The following is a 26,894-nucleotide window of genomic DNA, read 5'->3' on the forward strand; positions in this document are numbered from 1 at the left end:
TGCTGAGCATCACAACAAGTCTATAGGTGAGGTCCCTGGGCAAGCTTTACTCCAGTCATTCTCCTCCAGCCACTCCTGATTTCCTGAGTGTCAGTAACAGGAGGTGACAGAGACACTGCCAAGGATCTCTTGGAGGATATTTCTGAAAGCATTAAAAACATTCCCTTGTACTCTTCTGAGCTCTGCAGGCAGCACTCTTCTGCCTCAGAAAGGAATCTGGAAACTTGTATTTCCTCACTAAAAGCAAAATACCGCTGCGTATCCTTGCCCCTGCATGAGCCAACTAAGCCTCAGTATAGAATAGGCAGTAACAGTTGAATTCTTGCCCTGGGAAAATCAGAGCTGAGTTATTGTTCATCAGCATCAGGATTTGATTCAGCGTGAAAGGGAGAAAAATCAAGGCAAAACTGTGAGATCCCAGCCAGCAATATGCTTAAACCCACATCTAAGCTTAAGGTCATGAGTAGACCCAAATCACACACAAGTACTGGATGTACTGGTCTTAAGGGAATAAAAATGGGGTTATGCGTTCACAGTAATAAATTTTAAGAAGGATGATGCTTTAAGTTGCCTAATTCCCTGCAGCGTTTTGGAGTTTCTGTTTCTAGTTATCTTAAATATCTACACCATGACTAAGAGAGAGTGACAAAATCGGCGTTGCCACAGTGTGGTGTGGAGCACGTGGGAGTTTCACTTCTCAGGCCAGCTCTTTTCCCTCTCTGCTCCCCAAGGGAGTCCCATTGAAGGGGAAACTTGCCACTGTAGTGTCATATAAGAGAACCAAATCATAAGTTTCATATGTGATTTTCCACTGAAAATTTGTTGAATACTCTCTGTAATATAATCTTGATATAATTAGATTAGCATTCACAAAATACTTTTCTAGTTCTGTCCTCAGTGCCCTGCTAGCGAAGTCAATAAATCGAGTGATGTGGTGTTTGCTTCCTGTCTGTCACATGCATCTGCGATGCAAAATCCACTTCTGACAATACCAAAAAAATCCACTTCTGACAATAGCAAAAATGCTGGAATTTGAATAAAAGCAGTGTAGGAGGAGACCTCAAGAACCTTTTCTAAATTATTCATCCAACACAAGGCAGGACCAGTTATATGTTTTCTTGTTGTTGTTCTTAAAAGTTTTTCACGATAAACTTCTCAGGAGCTTATTGCAAGACTTCACTGTCTTCAAAGTTAACGTATTTTTCAACTACTTAACCAGAATTCTCTTGGTCAGTACTTCCTGTCCTGCTACCACGTACACAAACAAGAACCTGATTCTGGGCTGCAGGTCATGCTTTCTGATGGTCATGGAGAGAGAAAGCACACCTTTTAATGCTCTTTTCCAAAGAAGTCCATCCAGCACAGCTGTTCTCCAGCTTGTATTTGTGTAGCTGTTTGCTCTTTCCGAAGCGTATCATCTTTGTGCTCACCCTTATCAAATATTGTCCTTCCCTTTACAGACTCATTTCTGTTTTCTCAATATTTTGCAATTTTGGCCTTGTCTCTGCAATCCATCCCTGCATGCTTTTGCCTCCAAATGTAAGAAATGGCATTTCTAGCCCATTGAAAATATTGAATAAAGTACAAGCTCCCATACAATTTATCATACACTTTACTAATGAGCTACTGAGAACTATTCTTTGAAATCCCTTGCATGTGGCCAATTTATAATTTCATATTTACCACATCTCCTTGGCTTTCTTATGAGAATGTTCCCTCAGAAGTCTAACTAATGTCAAGAGTTGTGAGTTGAACTGTTTCTCCTCTGTCTCAGAGCCTTTTACCCTGTCATGTAAGGAAATGAGATTCGTTTGACATGACTTGTTCTTGACAAATCCATATTGACTGTCACTAATCTCCTTGTTTTCTCTTAAATGCTTACAAATTGTTTGATTATTTGTTCCAGGGTGTTTTAGGAAATTGAAGAAAAGCTGATGTCTCTATAATTCCCTAACTCCTCCTTTCCAGCCCTCCCCCCTTTTAAGTAAGTTTCCATTCCAATAATCATCCTCCAGAGTTTCTAAAGGTACTGACTCCCTTAAATATTTCATAGTATAGGGAACCTATCAGCAAAAGAAAACAGCAGTTGGCAGAGGACCTCCTAAAAAGATTACTGTACTTTAATGACTGAATATGCTACATCATATTTTAAACTATTTTTGTTAGATTATTATATATTATATTTTGTTAGATTATTTTCAAAGGACTGTAGTGTTGGTCTGCCTCTGTTCCTGCTGAAGTAAGAACAAATTTCTCAATGGCTCCATTGAGAAATCCAGTGAGGAATCTAATGTGGAAGCTCACAGGTTTTGAAAACTTATTTTCCTAAGTTCAGAGATGTTAAGTATGCATTGACATGGAAAAAATTAGGAATATCTTGCCTATTGTACAAGTTTCAGCAGGCTCTCTTAAAAATTTACAGTCACATAATTTTTGAATATAGAGTATCTACATTTTCTTTTTGCTTGACAGGTGTAAAATGAACCCAGCTGAAGCAGTTAAAATGAACCTAAATCCGTTGACTGCTGTTATTGTAAGGTGTGCCTGAATTTCCTGCCCATGAGCTCCTTTCACCCAATGAAGCAGGATGGGTCAGAGCCTGTGGGTGAGCAGTCCATGCAATAAGACCAACATAAAGACTTGCCCAAGTTAAAATGTCTCCTTGTGCAATACTGGGGGCACCAAACAATGATGGAACAAGCAACCAGCTGGATGAGAATACCAAAGATGCATACTTCTCAGAACACTTTCTCTTCTGTGCCAGCTGGGCCTACATACACCAGACGAGATCTCAGCTACTGGCTTTAGCTCTGCAGCATATATTGAGTTTTCTCGTACATCACATCTGCAGCTTCCTCCAAACCCTTCCTTCTGTGCCTTTTTGAAAAAGAGTTTGGAAAAGGAGAGCTGTCTCGGGCTATTCCCAATGAAGCAAATCATTTTAAATCAATCAGTTCTCATCAGCTCTATGGGCAAAGTGCCAGGCATTGCGGAATCAATCCTCTTTTATGAAATAATCTCTAAATAAGCATCTCTGCTCTTACATACATTTTCACTGGGTTTTTATGTACACATCAAGCCCCGGTGTAACAGAAAGGCAGGGAGATTCCCTCTGCTCTCTCTGTTGTTTCTCCCAGTACAAGTGAGGGCTGCTGTGTCCCCATGAGACTGGGAAAAGTGAGCAGAGTCGTGACAGGGTAGCAAAGACAGAAAATCATCCCAAAAAGGATCCAGAACTTCCTCATTAGAAGAAGCTTGAGTGAGGCTACCAAGACACCTTTACTACTCCTGCAAAACCATGATTTTGTCCTCCCATAGAAAGAACAGGCTCTGGTAAGAGAAACCAACTTCAGTAAGTTATCAGGGACCTCATGTGATTTCACCTGCAGTAGTAAAAAAAAAAAAAAAAAAAAAAAAAAAAAAAAAAGACTAAGAAATGGAATAAATATTGTCATGGTTGACTCATCTTTCACAGACCTCTGCTTTGTTTATTTTATTTTTCATTTCTGCACCTGTCAGGTCTCTCACTGTCATTTCACACTTGGTTTCAATGTAGCTGCAAAGGTGGAGATGGTAATTTCACTGGTGTATTGATCTTGACACTACAAGTCCCAGTCTTGCACAGAGACAAATGTCATCCTCCCAGGACTGCTGTCAGAAGCGATGCAGACAATGACTTCTGTATCTTCCAGTAAAACGAACTTGGTTTATGGCACAGGGCCACTGCTGTGGGAATTGCAGAGGCTGGAGTGCTGTACAACACTACCCCCTTGCGATTTCTATCGTTAACAACACTTTCTAAAGTACATTTTTTTTCGGACTGCTCATTTTATATGGAATATTCCCTTTCTGAGCAGCATGAAACCTACCACTACGCAGCCAGTTTCCTCAGTGGGAACTGAAGAACACTATTCGATAGGAACACATACTTTTTGTTTTTACTGAATTCCTCTTTCCTTGTGCCTTTAACTTTGTATACTTTTTATGATTCTGTATTTGCTGTTTAAGGAACTTGGGCTGGCCTGATATTCCCACCTCTGCCTGCACACATTGCACTTCCCCTCTGAAGGCAGAGTACAGTGCAGAAATTCCAGACTTGCTTGTACACCTTTGCTATCATCTTGCACGTATTTGAGGTGCAGAGGACCAAAGCCAAGATGATTGAGGTGGCCTCACTGACACAGGCACAATCCATTAATACCTGAACAAAGCAGGTGATGGTAACCAGGCTCAGCCGAGTCCAGATTGCCAGGCAAGTCCATGGCAATGGGGCAAGTGCCAGGTCATGCAGGCATGGATATGCCAGCCAGCCACCAACTATCTTAAATCTGCCCCTGAGCCCAAACAGTCAGACCCCCAGGAAGGGAGAAGTGCTCAGGGCTGTAACGCTATCAAGGCCCATGGAAAACTTTAATGTGCCTATATGAAACATCAGACTCCAAAATGTCTTGTCTATGTTCGACTTTGACAAGTGGAAAGGAAAAGGAGACATCATTTCATTATTGTTTTGCTGATGAGCTAAGAGTTTGAGTAACACAATCACTGTTACATGCAGGGTAACTGTTTTAAAGAATCACTGTTGTGATTCTGTTTCACAGTGAAGAAAAATGGAGAACATTTTATTTGGAAGGAATTCTACTTCCACGTCAAACGCTCATGCCAAACTACTTCCCCTTCTTTGAGAAGAAATAAATAAATAAAAATGCTTCTTTGTGAAGCATTGACCCATTCCTGCGGTTTATTGCCTAAAGTACAGCTCAGTACTCTGTCTGTGACATCCTCATTTCTGGTGCATCTGGGATTTCAACTTTATTACAACAGGGAACGCGGCATGTTTAGATGTCAATTTTCCTTGAGTGCAGATCTAACGCAGAGAAACTGTGAAGCTCAGTCAGTGGATAGACACTTCCCTTAAATACTTTAGAGAAAAAGAGGAAGGACATTGACAGCTCTGTTTCTTCTCCTAAAGAACAGAACTCCACAGGGAGAGTTTCCTAAGTGTGTGCTGTTTTGTTAACAAATAAATTAGCCATAGAAACCCCCACGGTCACAGAGTTATTGAAAAATGAACAAGAAACAATGAGACTTGTGTTCTAGCCCCATCCCTCCTTCAGAAGGAGCGGCTTGCAACAGTATGAGGGTGCTCAGTTGCTGGAGGTTCAAAAAGCAGTGAGAGAAGTCTATGGAATAAAATACACTTGAAGGTATTTTTAAAAATAAATGTCACCTGAAAAGACCATTTTAAAATAAGTTATCATAATACATACAAGAAAAAAAGACAAATAGAAGGCCAAGTAGGCACTCAGACCAAGAACCAGCAGTGGCCATACGACACCTTTTACCTAACTTCAGACAGTGATAGCAGGGGTATCTGAGATGAACCAGTTATGCTGAGATCCTTTTATTTAATGGGATGATGACACCTCCAAAGCACAACTCACTTAACCTGCTTTAGCAATCGACTTTAGGATGACCCGAATCCCACCACAGGAGTGCCTTTTCCTCTCTGTTGGCAATAAGGGAAATCAAAGGCACTAGCTCAGAGGAGTCTGCCCTATCCATGCCTATCTTTGGTCATATCCTAGCTGTGGGCAAAGAACTGTTAATATCAACAGAAAATGGGTAACTTTCCAAGTCTGGAGGTGGTTCAAGAGGTAATGGAAGTAGAACAAAGGATGTTACCAGCAGGTTAGAGCACAAACAAGAGGCTTTTTTCCACAATACCTGCAGATAACACGGTATGTATCCATGATAACAATTAGATTAGATCCTCTTCACCCTATCTGACAACTTCTTCAGGTGCTGGATCATCTTCCTAACATGAACACCATCATAGCATGTGGCTCTGATGCTTTCAATCACACTGCTCTAACATGGCAAATGAGGACTGAATTTAGGCCACTACTACACTGACATTTGTTTGCTCTTTTTGTTTGAACTACTGGAGGACAGTGAACTTAGCTGCACTGCTGGTGTGCCAGAGCAGTTCAGATCAGGTCCACAAAGACACTTTGGTGCCTGAAAACATACACACACAAAAAAATCATTAGACCCTTAAATGAAATTGTGTACATGAACACCTTTCTAAAGCAGATAGAAAGGTCTAAAATCTGGTAGGCAAAGCAACTGCAGAACACATAAAGCAACCTGAACAGAGATAACATGCATCAGGAGTCTCAGAAAAGAAGAAATAAATCTAAAAGGATACAGAGAACAATTTCATTCTCAAAATCTAAGTGTTTCCATCATTAATTACTTTGGATAAAAGCTTTATAATTCTCTCACTTTCAGTCAGATATTTTTTTTTCCTGTTTTACTTCAGAACTGAGCAATGCATAAACAGAAGCCTGAAACTCCTCAGCCTATTTTCTTCCTCATTAAAGAGCTCTGTTAGGACATGTACAGAAATTGCTGGATTTTCCTTGTAAGTCCAGACCTGTCACTTCCTTGAAGAATAACTGTAGCAAAGGAAAACGTGCAAGTCTTACAACAGCCCTGCAAAGCTTCCTCATGAAAAAAGGGCGAATTGTCTGTGTTTTGAGGGGCTATGGGTGTGTTTTAATAGAAAACTTCCCATTTAAAGGACTTGTCTGTTGCTGTGAGATCTGGCAGTGTGTTCTTAAAATGTGGATTATGTAATGGAAAAGAGTAATAGAGAAATGGGATCACTTGTGATTGTTATCTGTAGGTTTGTGCCCAGTGCTCCCTACCAATAAGTACACAGAGCCGGAATTCATACAATGGTCTTTTATTATTTTTTTAACTTTAACAAGGTTTTCTTTTTCTTTTTCTTTTTCTTTTTTTTTTTTCTTTCTCTTTTTTCTTTTCCCAGTTTAGGACTACAAGATTACTTCTGTCATCTTTGCAATATCCACTGTTACCAGCCGAACAACTTCCTTGCAGTCCCAAGGCCTGCCTTTGCCTGCCCTGGCTGAGAAACGACACCCCTCATGCTGCCTTTGAAAGGCAGAGCAGCACCTCCTGCGCTCTGATCTACACAAAAATCACCCAAATACCCGAAATCTCCCTCCAGGCCCAGGCCCGCGGCCCTAACCCCGTCGCTAGGGCCGGCCCGCCCCGCCGTCGCTAGGCCGCGCCGTCAAGGGAGGAAGTGTCGCAAAGGCTGACAGGAAACTCGGTCGCGGGTTACGGCAGCGGCGGCCGCGCTTGGCGGCCGCTGGATGAGCGGCGAGTGGGAGCCGCGGCGCTGAGGGGAGCGGCGGTGAGCGGCGGCGGGCGGGGGGGGCCTCGGAGGCCGCCCCGGGGCCCTTAAGGGACCGGGGAAGGGCCCCGGAGGAGGCAGGGGGGTGTGGGGTAACGGGAAAAGGCGGCGGCGGGGCGGTGAGGCGGGGCCCGGGCACCGGCTGTGCCTTTGTTCGCGCCCCCCCCCCCCTCCCCCCTTCACCTCACCTCCCCCCCCACACGCCTCAGGCCCGTGAGGCCGCCGCCTGTCGCCCCGTGTCGCCTGACGCCCTCCTCCCCGCGGGGTTTGTGTCGGTCTCTCCCGTAGGATATGGCCGAGGTACCGCCGGGGCCTAGCAGCGTCCTCTCCCCGCAGGGGGACACGCTCTCCCCCTTCCCCGGAGGAGGAGGAGGAGGGGGGGCTGCTTCCTCCTCCTCCTCCTCCTCTTCTTCTTCCACCTCCGCCGCTGCCGCCGCCTCCGCCTGCGCCGGGGCCCAGGACGAGGAGGCCGAAGAGGAGGAGGAAGAGGAGGGACCCGCGGGCGGACGGGAGCAGCAGCGAGGAGGAGGAGGAGGAGGCAGCAGCGACGGCGGCAAGGGGGGGCCGCAGCAGCAGCAGCACCGCCTCCACCACCACCACCACCACCCCCCGCACCACAACCACCAGCTCAACGGCCTCATCAGCCCCGAGCTGCGGCACCTGCGGGCCTCCCTCAAGAGCAAGATCCTCAGCTCGGAGGCAGGGGCAGCCCCCGAGGGGCAGGAGAACAAGCGAGCCAGCAAAACAATGGGCTCCGGACAGCAGCAGCAGGCATCGCCTCCGGCCACAGCACCGTGCTCGTCCCCCCTTAGCAACCACCTCCCTCCCCAGGGAAGGACTGCACCCTCTCCTCCTCCTTCTCCCCCAGCAGCAGCAGCACCAGGGGACAGGAGCCAGCCTGCTGCCACAACTCCGACTGCTGCTAAGACTGCAGCCCGCAACGGACTGGCAGGAGGGACTGGCTTGGAGGAGGAAGAGCAGGAGGAGGGGGATGAAGGAGGGGAGGAGGAGGAGTCCCTGCTGCTACTCTCTAGGTCCTTAGCAGCAGCCTGCAGTTTGAAAGGCTCGGGAACGGACTCGCAGCCCGAGGAGGACCTAACGATACGATACGTCCGATACGAGTCAGAGCTGCAGATGCCCGATATCATGAGACTGATCACCAAAGATCTGTCTGAACCCTACTCCATTTACACGTATAGGTATTTTATCCACAACTGGCCGCAGCTTTGCTTTTTGGTAAGTGCTGGGGAGGGAGGGCAGGAATTGGGAGTGGTTTGGGACAGGGGTGGGGAGAGGATTAAAGGGCTGACATTTGTGGGAATGCTCCTGCTATTCTTTTTATGGCTGAGGGGAAAAACCAAGCTCTTTTGGAAGTATCTATCCCTGCTGAACCCTTCTTCTCACCTATGCCTGTATAAGTAAAGCCTAAGTCTAAAAGACCTGTAGTCATTAAGACACGTTTTAAGTGGTGGGGAGAGGCTTTGAACACAGGGCTAGGATCCAGGAATTCAAGGCTTCTAATCTTGGTTTTGACATTGACTTTTGTGACCTTTGTTAGCTCATTTTATCATTCTGTCTCAGTTCCTAGGTTCCTATTTAAAAAAGAAAGTACTTAGTCCACGAGTGTCTTATGAGTGCTTCGTAGTTCTTGCACAATGGCTTTAAAACTGCCCTCAGCATGACTGGCATATAAACGTTGACATGTGGGGAGACGCTGCTAGAGGTTTTGTAGACTTTTTGATCTATTTGCTTATTTTAAAAAGATCAAGTACTACTGTATTGCTCCTTGCAAGTGTGATAGCGTGTGCAGAAATTCGGATTTTACTTAGGTTGTCTTGCTGTACTAACAACACATTTATCCCTCCTACTGCACAACCAAAGAGATTGCTTTACTTGTTTCCTAGTCTTTCTAAACGTTTAGAGCACTTCTTATGACTAAACAACAGCCAGGCAGTTTTAGAACCCGAGTCTCGGTAGGGAAGCATGCTTTCAGCACAGTAATTCCTGCACAGGTATATGAAAGTGAGCTTAAATTGGCCTGGGGGGTATTTGTGCACAGTGGGAGCTTAGCTGGGTTTGATTTCCTCGTAGGAAAATTTGTCTGTAGAACAGAACATTTGTGGGAGTGTATGGCACTTCCTCGCTAAGGTAAACGATGAATTCTTCTCCCTTGATCTTTTAATCAGGGTTGGACACCTCTCTGGAAGGGGTGGCTTAGCCAGAGCCGAGGCGTCCTTCAATTCAGACTTTCTCTGTAAAATTTTAATAGGATACGAGTACAGGAGGTGAAGCTAATGGAATCCATCTGGCCTTAAACTTCCTGAATGTTCTTGTTTTAGGGTCCGGTGTAATTTATAGCGGGATTTATATGATTTATGGGAGGGTTTTCAGAAATGTGCCTCTTGCAGACCTGAAGAGGGAATACAGTAGGATTATAGGAAGTTGAGCAAAGCATTCCCATCTGGAACAAAATAAAAATATGAAAATATTTGAAATCAGTCTTCAACCCAAAGTCATGTTTGCTATTACACGGTGAGTTAAAAGGATGCTGATCACTGCAAAACTGTAATTTTTCAGGCACTGAGCATACACCTAGCTGTGCGTGACTGATTTGCCTCGCACTGAAAAGAAATGCTTGTGAGCTCCAAGTGTCTGTACTTTCAGCATCAAGTGTATCGTCGGTGATGCCAAGACAGTGTTGGATACTATTAGCTCACCGTGCATCTGTTCAGACTTTAGGTCTTTGTTTTTTGTCAGGGAGTAATTTGAGAATTTTGTTAGGGAAAGAGCAGTGGCAAATTAGCTTGACAGAGCACTAAGCCTGATTATTTCTAATATTTATTTCTAACAAATGCATTCAGAGAACAAGGTTTCACTCAAGGAAAATAAAACATCCTAAGCTTATTTTTTAGGGCCAGCTTCTTTTAGTAGTCTTGAAGAATCAACAAAACTTTATTTGAACTCCAATTCTATTCAGATTTGCCACTTTTATGAAGGGTGGAACAGTGTGAAGCACGTAAAACAGCAGAGAAGAATATGTGGCAGCAAATGTCTACAGCTCTTAGCAAATTGTTTTACATACATAATAATCTGAAGCTCTTCCAGGATCTTGAGTCAATTTCAATGGGTTTTTGTGAGTGATTTTAGTGTTTTTTAGTCTTGTTTTTTAGCGGTTGTCTTGAAGACTTTCTGTTCTATAAAATTAAATTTGTTCCTGCAGTTAATGGATTCCTGAACTACTTCTATCTAATAACTCTTTAAAATATTTATCTTCAGCTGGAACTGCATATTCCAATTAGCTAGAACAGTGTCAGGATGGTGAGCAGAAGCACAGTGCCTGATCCCGCAGAATCATTTGTCTTTAATGCCTTAAGGCCTCACAGCCTTCTGGCTCCAGGTTTGTCTTGGGGACGGGGGTTAGACTGTAATTTGTTCATATTGGAGAAAAATAGCTGCAGGGTGTCTGTCAGTTCAGTTACTGAATATCACCACCACCACTTTTTAAAAGGGTGATGAGGGGAAAAGACTAACTCCATTTAAATTTGAAGCCTATTTTCCTGAAGGGATCAGCAATTGTCTGGCGCTGATGTATTTAATGAGCAACCTTAAATGTTATAATGCTGCTATCAAGCATCTGGGATACCTGACAGCAAAGTTTTCCAGGAGCATTATGAACATTGTCGCTGTGGTGATGATCTCGTGGGTTTGAAGCTTGCTGAGTTTCGGCTTGGTCTTCCCAAGCTGGGCTGTCACTACCAGCTAGCGCTGATCCAAGGCTGCTGCTTCTCCTTTCTCTTCAGCTACCTCTGCCCTGCCCGTGAGTTTATCTGCTTTGGGAAGCTAAGCTAGCCTCACCCCCAGCCTTGTATTCATACGTGTGTTTGTGTGCTTGCGTGTTGTGTCTTAGGGTCAGGTTTCTGTTGGTTTAGGTCTCCAAACATACTCGTAGCGGGATGACACGAGCACTGGTGTTGGCACAAGGAAAGAGGTGAGAATGCACAGCTGGAGGGAAGGCATGGGACCAATCCTAACTAGTCACTGGCATGGTTTTGCTTTGTCAAACCACTTCCGAACTATACGCTGAAAAACAAGTTCACGCTCCACTTTAAAAGGAACTGGAGACAGTAAGAATAATCTTCAAAACCCATTCATTTTAACGTCAAATGAATCTGTGCAAGCGTCTCCTGACTTTTGAGTTGGCAAGTTGGAGATACTTGATAAATAGCTCAGGTATGGCTGCATTATCTGACCAAGCTGTAGCAAGGCAACAACCTTCTCCTCCCCCAGCTGCAGCTGTCTGCTGAAGCTTGGATTTCTCCTGTCCCCCGAAGAGCAGGTTGGCAGCACGTGCTAGGTGTGGGAGCCCTGGAAATACTTAGGGTTTATCTATTCCCAGGAATTCTGTCAGCCCAATTTCTCTTCAATTGACCAATGATAATCCTTTCCCCATCAAAGGTGGGAGAGGACAGGGGTATTCATGTCAAGTGCCTTTAAGCATTGCTAGAGCTTTGTTCCTGCATTGGTTGTAAGTGCATTTTTGAACTTGTAGCTCCATTTTGAAGTGGTTTTGCAGATCCTGGTCCTAGCAGTGTGAAAGTTCTAAAACTCCTTCCATTTAAAGCTGGTAAATTAGCTATTGCAGAAAATTGTTTTCAAAATACTGCAGCGTGGGAGAGGTGAGCTTGGGAAACCTTGCCCTGTTCCAAAGTTTGGATAAGACAGGACGTAATAAAAACAGGGTTCTGACTGAGTGTTGTAACCTCTCCTGTAATTCACCGCTGCAGACTCGCTGCACTGCTCAGCTGCCTTTTAAGAAAAATCTGGAAAATGCATGCTTTTATTGGGTTCTTAACTTTGCCAGTAGCTATAGCAGCAATTATAATTTAAACTTCCACAATTTTAGAAATAACTGATTAATTCCATGTATGTGGTTTTAGATGTGCTATAAATCCTAAATGGCTGCAGTTAAGATCCTGTTTTCTAATAATACTTTGCCTTTTTTTTTTTTAGTTGGATTTTATTTAAGAGGCTCCGTGCTTCACGTTGAAACTAATGACTTGTGAGACATCATCGCTGTTTTTCTGTTGCAGAGAGCTTGGGGGATAAAGGAAGAACCAGGAAAGTTAGGAAACAGCGTGGGAAGTCTTACTGGCCTCATGGCAGACCTGGGAAGACATCCTGTAATATTCATTCCCAATTTGCAAGCTGCAAACTCCGCTGTATGCCAGTTTCCTCTTAAGAATTGTGGTTTGAGACATGGCTGGCTGTGCTTCTTGGTCTCACAGGCTTTCTGAAAACCTCAGTCCTTGTAGCATATGGGTATTTAACGACAGCCAGTGAGTGCAGTTATTCTGGCAGCGGCCCTGCACAGGAAGGAATTGCTCGGGTCCAGTTTCATAGAGTGGAAGCAGGGAGAGTGACTTAGTGATTTGCCCGGTGTTGTAAAGAGCTCTGACCGAACTGGCGGACTTTAGGTTAAAACCATTAGGCTAAATGCATCCCTTAATGGCATTCGGTAACACGATCGCTAGATGTAAGCCAAAGGATTCGTGCAGAGCTGTGGCTGTGATCCTCTAAGGTGGATTTGGGTGCGTGTGTGAAAGGAACCTGCAGTCGTGCAGGTTCTGCTGCATTTGAATCGCAAAGTGTTTTCTCTTTTAGGGGCTAGCTGGTTGGTTTAATCTTTAAATGGGAACAAATATCGCGGGCTCTTAGTGTGAAAGGCATGCTCAGGCTGTGCCTGACAGAGCTAATGCCACCTTTGCCAAGGAATTAATGGCAATTGTTTAATTTTCAGAGAGGTAATGTTCTTGCTGTTTTATAGACACTTCTGTGCTAGCTCTAGCAATAAAGGGTTGCAATACAAAGATATTAACATCTAGTTTGTTTTAAACATTCAGTCTTACAAGAACAAAGCTGATGCAAATATGGGATTTGAATGCATGGATGTTAATCTTCCTAAGAATTTAGGATTGAAGTAAATCCTATAGTACTCCGTGGGGCTTATACTATAGTAACTTGGGCTGAATTCTGTTTGTAGAAACCTGTGTGCTTCGAATTACTCTCATTTGGCCCATGATTATTTCCTTATAAAGGATGTTGTATGGGAACTATTTTTCTTCTTGCCCCCCTCCCTATTTCAATCTTTTTTTTTTTTTTTTTTTCCATTTACACAGTTTTAACCTTCCCCAGGAAGTTAAATTGCAGTTTTACATCAAGTTTTAGGTTCGTTTCCAGCTTTAGATAAGGTTGAAAAGAAGGAGAAAGGAGAGGAAAGGCAACAAGAACTCCATTTGAGGTAGAAATGCAGCACTCACCCCAGTCATAGCTTAACTGGCAGATTTACCTACTCAAAGACAGAGGAGATTTAAGTGTTCTGGGAACTGGCAACACTGTGATAGTTCATGCAACTTTGTGGCAACGGTGGTGAAATCAGTGGGTATTTCCTTCTTTGATCACTGAAAATGATTTTAAAATGCATGTTACTGAACATAGCTCTTAAGAAAAGTGCCCCTAACAAGGAAGAAGACAAGGCTGCAATGTGTCACTACCCTTGAAGTGCAGGGGGGGGAAAAAAATCTAAAAATTCTCCATAGGGCTGTTACGATCAACACTTTGCACGTGTTCGCTTCAGGGCAAAGCATAACTATAACATGCTAGTTTGTGGTGTCTTTTTTTTAGCTAGGTATAAGATTACATCTAGGTACTCTGCATAATTATAGCAATGTTATGAACAGGCTGTCTGATGATACTCTTTATTTAACTCCCTGGTTTTCTCAGGTCTGAGCCGAGATACAAAACTTGCCTTGAGCTGACACTTTGCATACACAGTTTTAGTATAACTACAGCTTTTCTTTTCTATGAAATAAACTTGTGTTTTAGAACAAACAAAAGACTGCTTAGAGGCTGTGTATTTCAGTCCACTTAGCTCATGTTTCGGTTTTTGTTTGTTGTTTTAAAAACCACTTGTTTAGATTGTTCAGGGTTGTTCTTGGATACTGTTAGAAAAATGTATTTTCCTGCCAAATAAAAACTTAGAAATAATTACGTTTGCGTGACAAGCTGAAACTATATTAGAAATGGTGTTAGGCTCGTGCTGCATCACAGTGCTTCGGAACTGCAGCCCGGTCGTTTGGGGCTGCTTCATTTTACCTTTGGTAGGGGCTTGTGGCTGGCAGCTGGCTTGGTTAGTAACCCACCGCTCAAATGGAGATGCAAGAAGACTTTGGGCACAAACTCCCTGTGGATTGGTGCCTGCAGTATGATCTCTGTAAGAATTTTCTCCCTGTAGATCCTTGTCCTACAAGCTGCAGAAATGCTCAGGCTATGGAGTCCATACCGTGGCCTTCAGAGGAGCTGGGTTCACAGGAGGTCTGGTACTACTGGCTCGGGCAGGTCCTTTTTGTTTGACTTAGTGGAGTGTTGTGAATTTGGATTATCCAGGGGCTCTTGTGCCAGCACATGCTTGTGCCAATCATGTGCTGTAGTCCTGGTTTGGGAGCTGGAGCTGAAGGCTGCTTCCCCCTGCAGATACAGGTCTCAAACTTCTGTGGCTCAGTTTATACACCCATGCACACGGTTCTGAGCTGCTTTTTTTCTCTCTGTCAATCTTTCCCTGAATATATAGTAACTCATACTCCCTTTGGATGCTACCCTACTCTGCAGCATTATTCACTTTACTGCTGCAGGTTATAATGTCATTAATATCTAATGCTGCCTAATCCTTCAGTTAACATATGACTTAGTTATTCTTTTTCTCTTTCTCAATGTATTTCATGGTAAATTTCTTTGTGAACACAGTGGCTGTGCAAGTGGCTTGATAAGTGTTTGGGGAGGGGTTAGGTATTTTTTTTTTCTTTTCTTGATATTTCAGGATAATTGTGTCTCCTTGACCACATTTTTTGTCACAATACCATTGGGATTAACTGTCAGCTCTTAATAAATGAAACCTCTGAACGGTTAAAATGTGTGAAATTAACTGTATGCTTTTTGGTTTGTTTGTTCCTTGGATGCCATATGACTGAAAATGATGGTTTCTAAAGATCAAATGCGAAAACATTTTTTCTCTGATGCATTATGGCCTTGACATCAACACCAGATAAAAATTAAGCACGTTATCTGCCCAGCTCTTGCACATGAAAATTTGGATCGCTGTAAAACAGGAAAGGACTTCTTTTCCCTCTGTGGCAACCCACGTTAAAGGATGATTTATGCTTCAACCTGGTCTTTTTCTTTTTTTTTTTCTACCCTTTTCTATCACATACGATCTTGCTGGTAGAATTGATGGAATAATATTATGATTCTTTCCCAGACAATTCATAGGCTGTTAATAGACTGTGACTTTATCTGAGTGTAATATAGAAATAAGAGACCTTTAATCTTATTTGTATTTCTGGAGATGGTGTTTATTTTCTTTATACCTTTGTACAAGCAAATTTAGTGTGGCTGTCTCATTTTAAATGCACTGGTTTACTTTTTCTGGTAGCACTGCAGATCACAAACTGAGAATGCATACCTATATGTTTGTCTTTAAGGCCATGGTAGGGGAAGAGTGTGTAGGTGCCATCGTCTGCAAGCTGGATATGCACAAAAAGATGTTCCGCAGAGGTTATATAGCCATGTTAGCAGTGGATTCCAAATACAGAAGAAAAGGAATTGGTAAGAATAGCCTTTTTTGTTGTTTTCTACTTAAATCCTATAGTTTGTTGGGGTAAACATAGGCGCTGTAAAGATTTAAGCAGAACTGAGCCTCTAGATGTGGTGGTTTGTTGTCATCCCTGCTTTACTCATCCACACAAGCTCCCTGCTCTCTTTTTTCATTCTGCTGAAGTAACCTGAAATGCCCGTGCCCTGTGAGATTAGCATCTGGGACTTGAAGCTAAAAAAGAAACTCAGTCAGCAACCCCTTACCTCTGCAAATTACCATTATCAAATAACAACTGCAGAAATTGCTTTGCGTTTTTATGTGCTCTCATCATTGTATGTCTTTATTGTGTTCAGGTGTGGGGTGTTTTTTTCAGTGAATTTATCCCCTGGCTTTCCCATATCAATTACATATATATTTGCCCACTGGGGATAATGTACATAGCTAATGCTTGAAATATGTGCTAATACTCGAAAAAAAATAGTTATGCATTACTACCTGCGTGACCAAAATGAAGATCTGTTTTGTTGGCAATTGCATGATGAAAGAAAGCTCTCTTGGCAGGGAGCTTGCCCTCCCCCGTGGGTCAGTTTTGCCCTAATGGAAGGGACTTTCCTTCAAACACTAGTTATCCTAGCTTGGTTGATTAAAGAACTGTTCTTATGGAACTCCATTCTTTTTGGTATTGTGAAATTACACCTTGTAACAGATTTCTAATTTAAAATGTAGATGTCAGCTTTAAAAGCCAGAAATGTGCTTTACCACCCATTCTCACTAACAGCTTATACTCTGATTAAAGACAGAAAATTACTTGCTATGGAGAAATACGGGAACAAGTTACAGATTAATACCATTGTGTTTGTTCTCCTCTTTAAAAAACAAAACAAAACAAAAACAACAACAAAAAAAACATTTAAAAACCTTGAAACGTTAAGTATTATCATGACTGTTTTAGCATATGTGATTTCTTTGTTATTTCAGTGCAGTTCAGAAGCTGTTGGTGATTTCTTTAGTGGAGCAGAGGGAAGAGGATACAGAGAAATCATTCTCTCCTTTCTTTTTAGCTGAGTCATGAAGGAGCCTGCCATAATTTCATTGCAGGTGCTAGGATTCATAAGTAAATAAGAACTAATGCTGTTCTTAGGAAGATCTCTGCAAGATTTTTCCCCTGTTTTAGTCAGATCATTACTTTACAGCTACATAAATAGAATTTGTATTTAACGTTTTGCTTACTTAGCATTATATAAATGTTAACTTTTTCCCTACATTTATCATGTTGCTGTTTCTCATAAATTATGCTGTTAAACTGAAGATGTTTTATATGCAGTAAAGTTTTGTCGTATGTTCAGTGAAAATCTTAATTGATTAAAGCTTTGAGAAAACTTTAAAGCAATCTTTAGATTCCTTGGGTTTTTGTTTTTCCTTTTCCTTAGCTTTCTTATGGAAGTGAGATTTATACAATTTCATTGAACAGCAGTTTTTTCCACTAATAACTTTGAAATCAACTTTCAATTTCACCCCAATTCTACAGACAGGTAGGGATATTACAGTTGTAGAACTGTTGTGAAATAGATGAAAAATAATGATACAGAATTAAATTAATGCTTGACTGAAGGGAAGGGATGGGCTTCAACCATATTATTAGATACTAGCAAATCCAAATGGGAGTGAGCCTCAAAAAAAGTGGTTTCATAAGTTCTGTTGCTAATAGAAGTATTTGTTTTAGTAAGAGGAAATTCCCTTGGAAGATGAATGTCCTTCAAGTACGTGCCAGAAGATTTTGACTTTAAATGCAGCAAAAGGGAATGAATCACATCTTGGAAGGCTATATATAACACTACGTTAAACATTGAAGCCTGTTTCTAATATCCTTGTGCTAAAAGACTTTTGCACTCAAGCTGGGTCTCTGGTTAACTTTAGGGATAATTTTAATGTTAGAACTTGAGACTGCAACTTGACTGCAACTTTTTGTTGCATTCTTTCCTCCCTGATTTCCCCAGGTGTCATGCCATGTAGGTAGCACACAGTAGTTGTATATAAGCTGGCATCTTTTGCATTGCAACTCTGACACTTATTGAAATCTGTATTTCAGGTACAAACTTGGTTAAGAAAGCTATTTATGCTATGGTTGAAGGAGATTGTGATGAGGTAAGACTTTATAATCAAAAACTTTCATAATGTAAACGGCTTGTATTCTCCCATATGTGGATTCATTTCTTTTTTTTTTGTTTTGTTTGAGTTTTGTTTTTAGGTGGGAGGTGGGTTAGCAAGAAGCTCTTTGATAATAGAAGGAAAAACAACCTCCAAAAACATATGGCACAAATAGAAGGGCTTTCTAAATTTGTCATAAGTTCTCAAATACAGAGTTTTGGGTTCTGTTTTACTCTGGGAAGTTGCCTCAGCCTTTAGTTGCAGGCACGTTTTCCTCTAAAGATTCTAGTTCAAGGTGCTGTTGACCAGTGCAACTTGTATGTTGTCGTAACACTTCCAAGCTTTCAGAATATACAAAGATACTGGAACAGTACGTGCTGTGATATTGCAGAATGCAGTTTTATCCCAGCAAGTCATTGTTATCCTGACAATGCTTAAACCATATAACAAAGCACTAACAGCTCGAGTGATTCAGCACGTCGGTGAACGCTTCAAGGAAAGTGACTGAATCACTGTCAAACTTTCTCTGGCCTATGTACTACTAGGCTTTCCTTTTACCAGATTACAATCCCTCTGTCCCTCTCTGTCTCTCTCTTTTGCATAAATGAAGCAGCTATCTTTATGTGCCCTGTTTAATTTGTGAGGAACTCTCCCTGCATCCATTCTCCTTAATCCAGTTATCTGTCCCTTTAACTTTCATCTGCTTGCTACAATGCAATTGTTAGCTTGTTCCTGATACCTGAACACCGTGTCATTTCAGCGTCTCACAGTTAATGATCCTTTGATCTCTCTGTTATCTCCTTTCAACTGCTCCCCTGATTGTCCTGATGAAGTTTTTTATGCAAAATTACAGTTTTTCTTACAAGACTTCTGGCACGTACTCTGTTAACTTTTCCACATGTTGTGTTATGCCTTTTGTGGTACCCTTTTATGTGTTCTGCTTTCATTCAACAACTTGTTTGAGTTATTTATTCCTCCCTTCAGATCCTTCTATACCTCTGTTTTCTGGTGTCATTTTTCTACAATTCCTGTTGTATACAAGCATTGTAGTGCAGTTTGATAGTTCTGCAGTAGTTTAAGTTCTTTTTGTCTTGATGCTTGTATCATATGTAATATGCTTTGGTCTAATCTGTTCTGCTGTTTGCGACCTTGAACTATTCAAGGAAAGTTTCTTGTTTGTGTCTTCTTTTCCATCGCTTTCCCCGGTGGTCATGTGTTCATTTGCCATTGTGAAGTACCCAAGATTTAAAAAATAAAGAAGTACAATATCAGTGTTTTCACATCACATTGGGAGAATTGAGAGGCAGAGACATGAAGTGAATTGCCTACTGCTGTTAGAGTCATTAACAGAGCTGTGTATTTCTACTCAGGCCACCACAGCTTCAATACTCCCCATATTATTTAGGAGTTTGTGTACTATTTCTCCTGTAACTTCATTTCTAACTTGGGCTATCTTACACGTATACGTACAGTGATCTCTCCCGTGTCTTTCGTCCTCCCCTGCTCTAATATTAATCCCAGAGCCCTTCTTACTGCTTTTTGTCATTGTAAAAATGAAATAAATGTGATAGGGATTGCAGGCTGCTCTGCAGTAAGACCTCATTAAGTCTTAGTCATAGATTTTCATCTATGGTGCTGCATAAATGCTTTGTACTAAATTTGTAGGTCATTTTTCAGAGGCCAGTGCTGTCCCTCTTTAATTGAATGCACAGTTCCAGCTCCTTGAAGTGTGTGCTGGACGGGTGCAGGCAAGTTTCAGTTCCAGTTTGGAAACTGCGTGACAGTGTTTGGGGGGGTGATGGTTCAGAACCAATTATGCCCTGCTTCTTGGGGGCTTTTGTGTCAGCTTACTTTTAAGCTGGCACAAAACTTTGAAACGGGAACTCATGTCCAGGCAGCAGGGAGCACAAGCAGAGTGTATTTCTGACTTCCTACTACACCAGTCTGCAGAGGCGTGCCCGAAGTAATACGATATGTTTATGCTGTTCTTTTTCATGTATAGGTTATCTACAGCCAGAGAGCAAATGTCTTCATGGTCTCTTCTTTTCTTTGGCAGCAAGTGTAGGTTTCTTCCAAGTACATGTGGTACAACAATAACGATGTTTACTTCTCCTATGTGGTGGATTGCTGAGAAATTTTCAGTCTCGACCAAGGTTTGAAAGACCTAATTAGCCACCTGTTATTTAAAGCTCTCTGACAGAGCTGAGAAACTTCCCTCGCCGCTTTCTGCAGCAGTTGCTGTGGAGAGCAGTTTCTGGCCATCCAATTGATGCCTGGCTGATCAAACCTGAAGCATCGCAGTGGCTTGTCTTTGTGAAGTGTGTAAATAGTTTAATTATCTCTGCTGCTCTTAGGATATTTTTCTACATCCCTTAGTAAAATCAGAAGCATGATGAAAATCCAAAGATTCTGCTACTTGATGTAAGATGCAATTCAAAAAGACTCTTTTCTGAAACTTGCTTGGAAAACAATTAAAAACAGGAGCATGCACCCATGGATGTCATTGAAAAATTCCAAATTATGTTGTATAATATGATGATAATGTGTGGCATGTAATTTGCTAAATTTTTAGTTCAAATATAATACTTTTCAAAGTACCACAATTTGATACCCCAACAGCCTGTAATGCTGAATCTTGAAAAGTAAAGGATTTTTACAACACCAGAGATGAAAATCTTAAAAAATCACTAGCGCTCTCCTGGCATTTCAAAGTTTGTCACAATATTGTAGTGATCAAGGACTTCATTATTTTTTTTTTCCCCTTGTAAGCTAGTTCAGTGGGAATAAAACTAAGGCAGGCCTATGGAGCAAGTGATTCAAAGTGCCAGCTTCTGCCTAGCAGGTAGTTGGTGCTATGTTGCATGCTTCAAAGTTGAGAGGCAATATCCTTCCAGCCAGTGGCTGTTTCCTGGCTTGAGGAGGTTGTAGGGTAAGTGAAGAGGTGAATTGGCTGGGATGCAATCTGTGTGGAGAGGCGGAGGTGGTTATGGCCTAATGCAACAGAAAAAGAGGGAAGTGGTCTGATGTTGGGGTGGGTGGTTCCACCAGAAATGGCCTTCAAGCCTGAAGAGAGTACTGAACAGCATGCTTTGGGCTGGGGTGTCTGGATATAATATTACAATACTTAGGGATCTTTTGTTGTTTGTTTGTTTGGGTTTGGTTCTGTTTGTTGTGGTGTTGGTTGATTTTTGGGTTTTCTTCTCTCCTTTTGGTGGTGGTTGATTTTGGGGTTTTCTTTTCCCTTTATTTATTTATTTTACCTTGGTGACCTTCTCAAACATTTTCTGTTAAAGAATTCTAATATTCAGAGTAGTGAGCTAAAGATTTTCAGGTGTATAATGGGCTGAGTTTCCATTAAGTCACAATGATTTAGAATAATTTGATGGGCTCATTACATAGAAAATGGGAACTACTAATATAAATCGAGTGAAGGTGAATAGTTTTCTCCCATCTCAGGTCTTTTGAAGAGATTTTTCTTCTAGTGTAAAAGGGAAAGTGCGTGCAAACTCCAGCAAGCTGAGCATCTGGCTGCCTTTTGTACATTTGCTTGGCCTTTACTGACAGGCAACTTTCAAAAGTTGTGCTACTTAAGACTGTTGCATGGAACTGCTGCATCCCCTAATCAAAATTAGGAAAGGGAGAGTTGTATGCAGATTTTCCATCTGTAACAAATGACTAAGTAATCTGCAGATGATTCATTCACCTCATATTGCATTATTTCAGCACCACGTAACTGCTAAATAATCAAAGTAAGACTCTGGTAAGTGGAACTCTCAAGAACTTTTTCAGCAAGATGTGGAATTTAAAAAGGAATTGTGACTTATTTTGAGAATTTCCATGAAACTTTAAAGTGTTTTTAAGGGAGATTTTTCTGACTTCATCGCTAGGAGTGTCATTTTAATTCAGTACCATACTTCTAAAATTAACAATGTATTTTTATATAACCCTATTTGAAATTATCAAACCATTGACAACTTAAATTTTTCTTCATCTACAGATCATTCAGCAAATTATAACACATTCTACAGTTATATTTTGGGTTCTACTTCTCTTTAAATGTTAAAACAGTTAAACTGATGAAGGGTACTGGACAAGCACCTATAGCTTGAATCTTAAAATATGCCAAACTTACTTGTAAGAATAGCAGCAGCTTCTCTGAGTGATGAAAGGATATTCATTTGTTTATTCGATTTGACTGTATTCTGAGTGCACTTGGTTTCTAAGCCAGTGCACTCAAAGTTTGACCTGAAAAAGCAAAAAAGCTCCTTTTTACTTCAGTTTAGAAATAACCTAGGTATGAGAACACAGTAACAAGAAACGCAGTATTCCACTCGCACTACATTAAAAGATTCCTTGCTTCTAAAATGAGTTGAAAGTAAAGAGAGGTGAGATAAAATTGTAGGTTTATGAAATTTTGGAAATAAGTGAAAGTAAGGGCAACTTGTGCAGAAGATCTTGTTAAACCCAATCAGATCTTTGCTGGTCGACAGGAGCAGATGATGATGTGTTATAAGGTTTAACAGACACATTTTTATGACAAAATAGACCAGAAATAAAGGTAACTACTGAAGATTTGGAGCTTGATTGAAAATCTCACACGGGAAGAAAAGGATCCTTCACAGAATCAAGCTAATGAAACCTGGATAAAATACAATCGTGTTTCCTTACTAGATACAGGATCGTGTCCATAGCCCTTTGTGAAATGAACACGATATGCTGAGGTCAGGGGATTATTTTTCATTGTGCTAAGTCTTTCTTAGAAATACCAGAACAAGTCTATTGCATTAGCTTGCAAGATGAGCATTCGCTCAAGTACTGGGATTCCAACAAACCTGAATTTCAACATTTAGCCACTCCCTTAAATTCAATGATCTGTGGTGGTGGAAATCATTTAGCATTGCAAGGTGTGCAAGCTTGCAGTTGAACACAGGCATGTTGTGTCACTCGGCCAGATTACTGAGCTTCTGTGCGAGTGAATGTCATTTGTAGTCAGAGTTCAAATAATGGTTTCCTGCACTGTGGATTTTAATGGGTCAGATTTCCTGTTGGCGTAATGCTTTAATTTGAAGGAAAAAATACTGCACTTTAATAATTGATTATAATTTGGAAGTTATCCTGTTTAATAAAGTTGCTAAGAGTAATTATCAAGTCACAAGATCTGACAGTACTGTTCCATCAGGTGCCAGCAAGAGAAATTTAATCCCTAATTCTTCCCATAAGACTTAAGAATTGAATTATCCTTAAGAGTACAGGTACGACAGACTGTCCTGCTGTAACTCAAGAACTCTGGCTATTAATGTTAGACCGTGTCACTCTTCCTTTTAGAAAAAACAAACTTCTAAGTCTTATTTTTTCCAGGCGTATTTTGTTTGTTGGATTGTTAGCTCCAGCTTTACTATTCTTTCAACATTCATGTGTTGAGAAGCACAGAGGGAATTATCTGCTGGGATGTGGTCAGAGCAGCTCGAAACTTAAGTAACGGCCAAATGTGTACACTAAGTGTATTTTTTAACCTTATTGCAGGTGGCCAGTCTGACTGTGGTAGCCTCCCTCTCTTACATTGGCTTAGCCACTCCTCAGATTGCAGAAAGCAAACTTAGAGAGAGAAATGAATCGTTTTTCTACCAGGTTGCTTTATGAAGTAGATCAGCAAGAAACCTAGTGAGCTGGCAAAAGAGCTGAGGGAGAATGGAAATGCATGCCTGAAGGTGGGGGGGCAAGAATCTGTAAGGTAGACTGGCTTAAACTGATGTACAAGTACAGGCTTAAATATATAAATTTAATTTATTATATTTATTATATATGATATAATTTATTATACATAATTATTATATTTAATGTATATATATCCTGTTTTTTATTGGAAGAGAATGGAGGAGGTGGGGTAGTTGGGGTAGATTACTAATTTTTTGACTGTGAGATTTTTACATATGTAATTTTAACTACACAGAGCGGCGGATATTTGATGCTGGTTTGGATGTAGCTGTTAATGAGCTTACACCAACGCTGATTGCTGGCTTGCTGCATAAATTGCTTAGGCCGTGTTTTCATTACGTGGTCTTTCTACAGTGTCTATCAGCTCTTGTTTAATAAGTGAATGCACATGGCCATGGGATTGCAAGTAGTCTTGTCAGCTTGTTGGTTCTTTGTGTGTTCTTGAGCAACCAGGATCCATCCTTACCAATAGAATCCTTAAATAGTTGAGTTTGACAACAGTAAAGAGGCAAGATATTTTTTTTTTTTTTTACTGTTTGGAATGGGTGCACAGCTTATCAGATACGTCAAAGTTCTGTTCACTGCATTTGGAGAAAAGAAAGAAAACCATTCAGAGGGACATACTTCAGCAGTTTAACTTCTTGTTAATGCTTTGTGAGGTGTTTTTTTTTTTTTTTTTTTTTTCTTGTACTTGAGGCTGCTGGGACAATTTTCAATCTTTGCTTAACTTGGACTGCACTTGGGTTTGGTCTGAGCTATTGATGACAGGTCTTCCTGGAACTGGGGTGTTACCAACATCGAGGACAAAAAAAGAAAAAAGAAAAAAAAGCTGCTCTTTCTTCCTGAACTTTGCCAGGCTAGTTGAGAACAATAAAGGCCAAGACTTCTTAATCTTCTGAAACTGATGCAGTACTTGAAATGCAATTATATGTCCAATTATATGCCCTTTACTTGCTCACTAGAATTGATTACTTCCAGGGCAGGCCTATCTTGCACCACCTTTGCTGTCCATAACCTCTTGCATGCCCTTCAGCTGTGAGTTTTTGGTGTGAGGCACCCAAGAAGCCCTGAACAGAGCCTTGTGAGTCTGGGACCTCTGTGGTTTGTGCACTCTGGTTTGAGTCTGGGATTCTTGCGTTGAGCACAAATACACGCTTCAAACATCGGTGTGACAGCTTGTCACAGAATGGAGGAGTTTGTATGTAGGTCTAAATCTATGGAATTAGAGGTGGAAGATACTCAACGACAAAATAAAACCTCCTGTGTGCCAAGTTCATTTGTTCATTCAATGCATGTTTTGGAGCCTTAGCTGTTCAGTAGTACTATTTTTTTTAACCATAGCTTTTAGGTTATGATTTGATACAGTATTTACAGCAAACAACTGCAATCTTGATATGAATGAAACTTGCTTACAACTGCTATTGTTGATTAACTGCTATTTTCTTTTAAATGTGAAGATTGAGGGGGGTTGCTTGTATAAAGACAAGAAAAAAATGATTTTGCGAATTGTGCTTAAGTGTACCTTTAAATAAAAGCTTTGAAATTTGTTCAGTAGCAACATACTGCGACTGCTTTCTAACATGACGTGTTTTTCTTTTCTTTTTCTTCTTAAAGGTTGTATTGGAAACAGAAATCACAAATAAGTCTGCTTTGAAACTTTATGAAAACCTTGGTTTTGTGCGAGACAAGAGGCTGTTCAGATACTATTTAAATGGAGTTGATGCACTGCGTCTTAAACTATGGCTGCGTTAAAAGAAACCATCACATCAAGCAACTGACGTCCCAACAGCGCAGAGTTGTCCTTTGCATGCAATGCAATTTGTACAAAATTGCTTTGCAGGTGGACTTAGTAATTTCCATGCAGCTCTTATCTGTCAGTGTCTCATTTGAGTGTCGCACATATTTGTTGCACTTTGGCATGGCGCATTTGTTCAGAATTAAAGCCGATCGTTTCAAACTTCGAGTTCCTTTTGGTACCAGCAAGATGTGCCACTTGATAGCCAAGATATGTTCGTTCATTTGCAAGTCTACTGACTGTATTACATACACAGTGAACATTTTATCAAAGAACCTGTATGTGGAACACGACTTTTGGTTCCAGCAAAAAGCCAATGTAGATTGTAAAATTCTATAAGTATACTAACATTTCATACAAAAAATTGCCATAGTTTTCTGGAAAAAGGCTTCAATTTTAGGTTTTATTTTTCAATATTGAATTTTCCATTCTTAAATATTGGTACCTCAGTGATTAGTGAATGAAAAAATGTATTGTAGGGTGGGGTGTGTGTTACAATGAGTAACAGTAACAATTAAATTGCGTCTGCCAGTGCCTGTATAGATAAGTATATTTGTCTTCACCTCTAAGTTTGGAGTGCATGCTTTTATTCTTTTACTTTCTTCAATTGTCTTTGCAAGAAAAAAATCTGCTTTTATTTAAATTCTGGATTTGATAATAAATTATTTCAGATTTTTATAATTTGGATACTTCTCCCAAACGAGGGTTTGGAAGGCCCTTCTTTTCTTATAGCAAGAAGTGTAAGCTATTTTGAAAACCTTGAGTAGCTGCTAAAACAGAACCTGATGTTGCCAGTAAATCTCTGCTGGTTTTGGATGCACTTTTTTCTTTAAAAGAGTGAGGGACTTTTAAAAGAAGATATAGAAAATTAATGTAAATTGGTATGATTTTATTTAATCAAAATTATCGCTAGAAGCTCTGAAAAACATCTATTTTAAAATAGTTGGAACAATTTTTTTTTTATCCAGATTCAGTTTGCTTTGCTTCAGTGTTCTAAAATGCTTCAATCTTTGGTTCTTGGTCTTGGAAATAAATTTCAAGGTGTATTGTATCCATTTTTAGCTGCTCTCATTTTCTCTAAACTTACATGAGCTAAATTATTGGGGGATTTTTTTTTTTCCTTCCAAAATCAAAGCAGTGGGGAAGAGATTTCTCTTTTTCTACCTCTCCCCCCCTTCCTCCCTCTCCCCTCCTCTCTCTCTCTCTCTGGTTTTACATAGGTTTTACCAATACCCATCAATTTGTTCAGTAATTACAATGTCTAGGCTTTCTTGTTCAGCGTGGTTATATAGCCCAGTTCTATGAATCAGTTGGGTTGTTTTGTTTTGTTTTCTGTTTTTTTATTTTTTATTTTTTATTTTTTTTTT

General features: G+C 40.9%; 1 protein-coding gene across 1 annotated transcript; it reads left to right on the forward strand.

The window, feature by feature from the left end:
* Positions 1 to 7,825: 7,825 nt before the first annotated feature.
* Positions 7,826 to 26,156, forward strand: NAA30 (N-alpha-acetyltransferase 30, NatC catalytic subunit; the record flags this gene model as incomplete). The annotated part of the gene is made up of 4 exons (XM_032189219.1): positions 7,826 to 8,458; positions 15,757 to 15,880; positions 17,959 to 18,014; positions 25,347 to 26,156. Coding segments are annotated over 4 exons (951 nt in total), but the record flags the coding sequence as incomplete, so codon positions are not given.
* Between the last annotated feature and the right edge of the window lie 738 nt (positions 26,157 to 26,894).

Source organism: Aythya fuligula, chromosome 5 (genome assembly GCF_009819795.1).
Source record: "Aythya fuligula isolate bAytFul2 chromosome 5, bAytFul2.pri, whole genome shotgun sequence".
Taxonomy (NCBI): Eukaryota; Metazoa; Chordata; class Aves; order Anseriformes; family Anatidae; genus Aythya; species Aythya fuligula.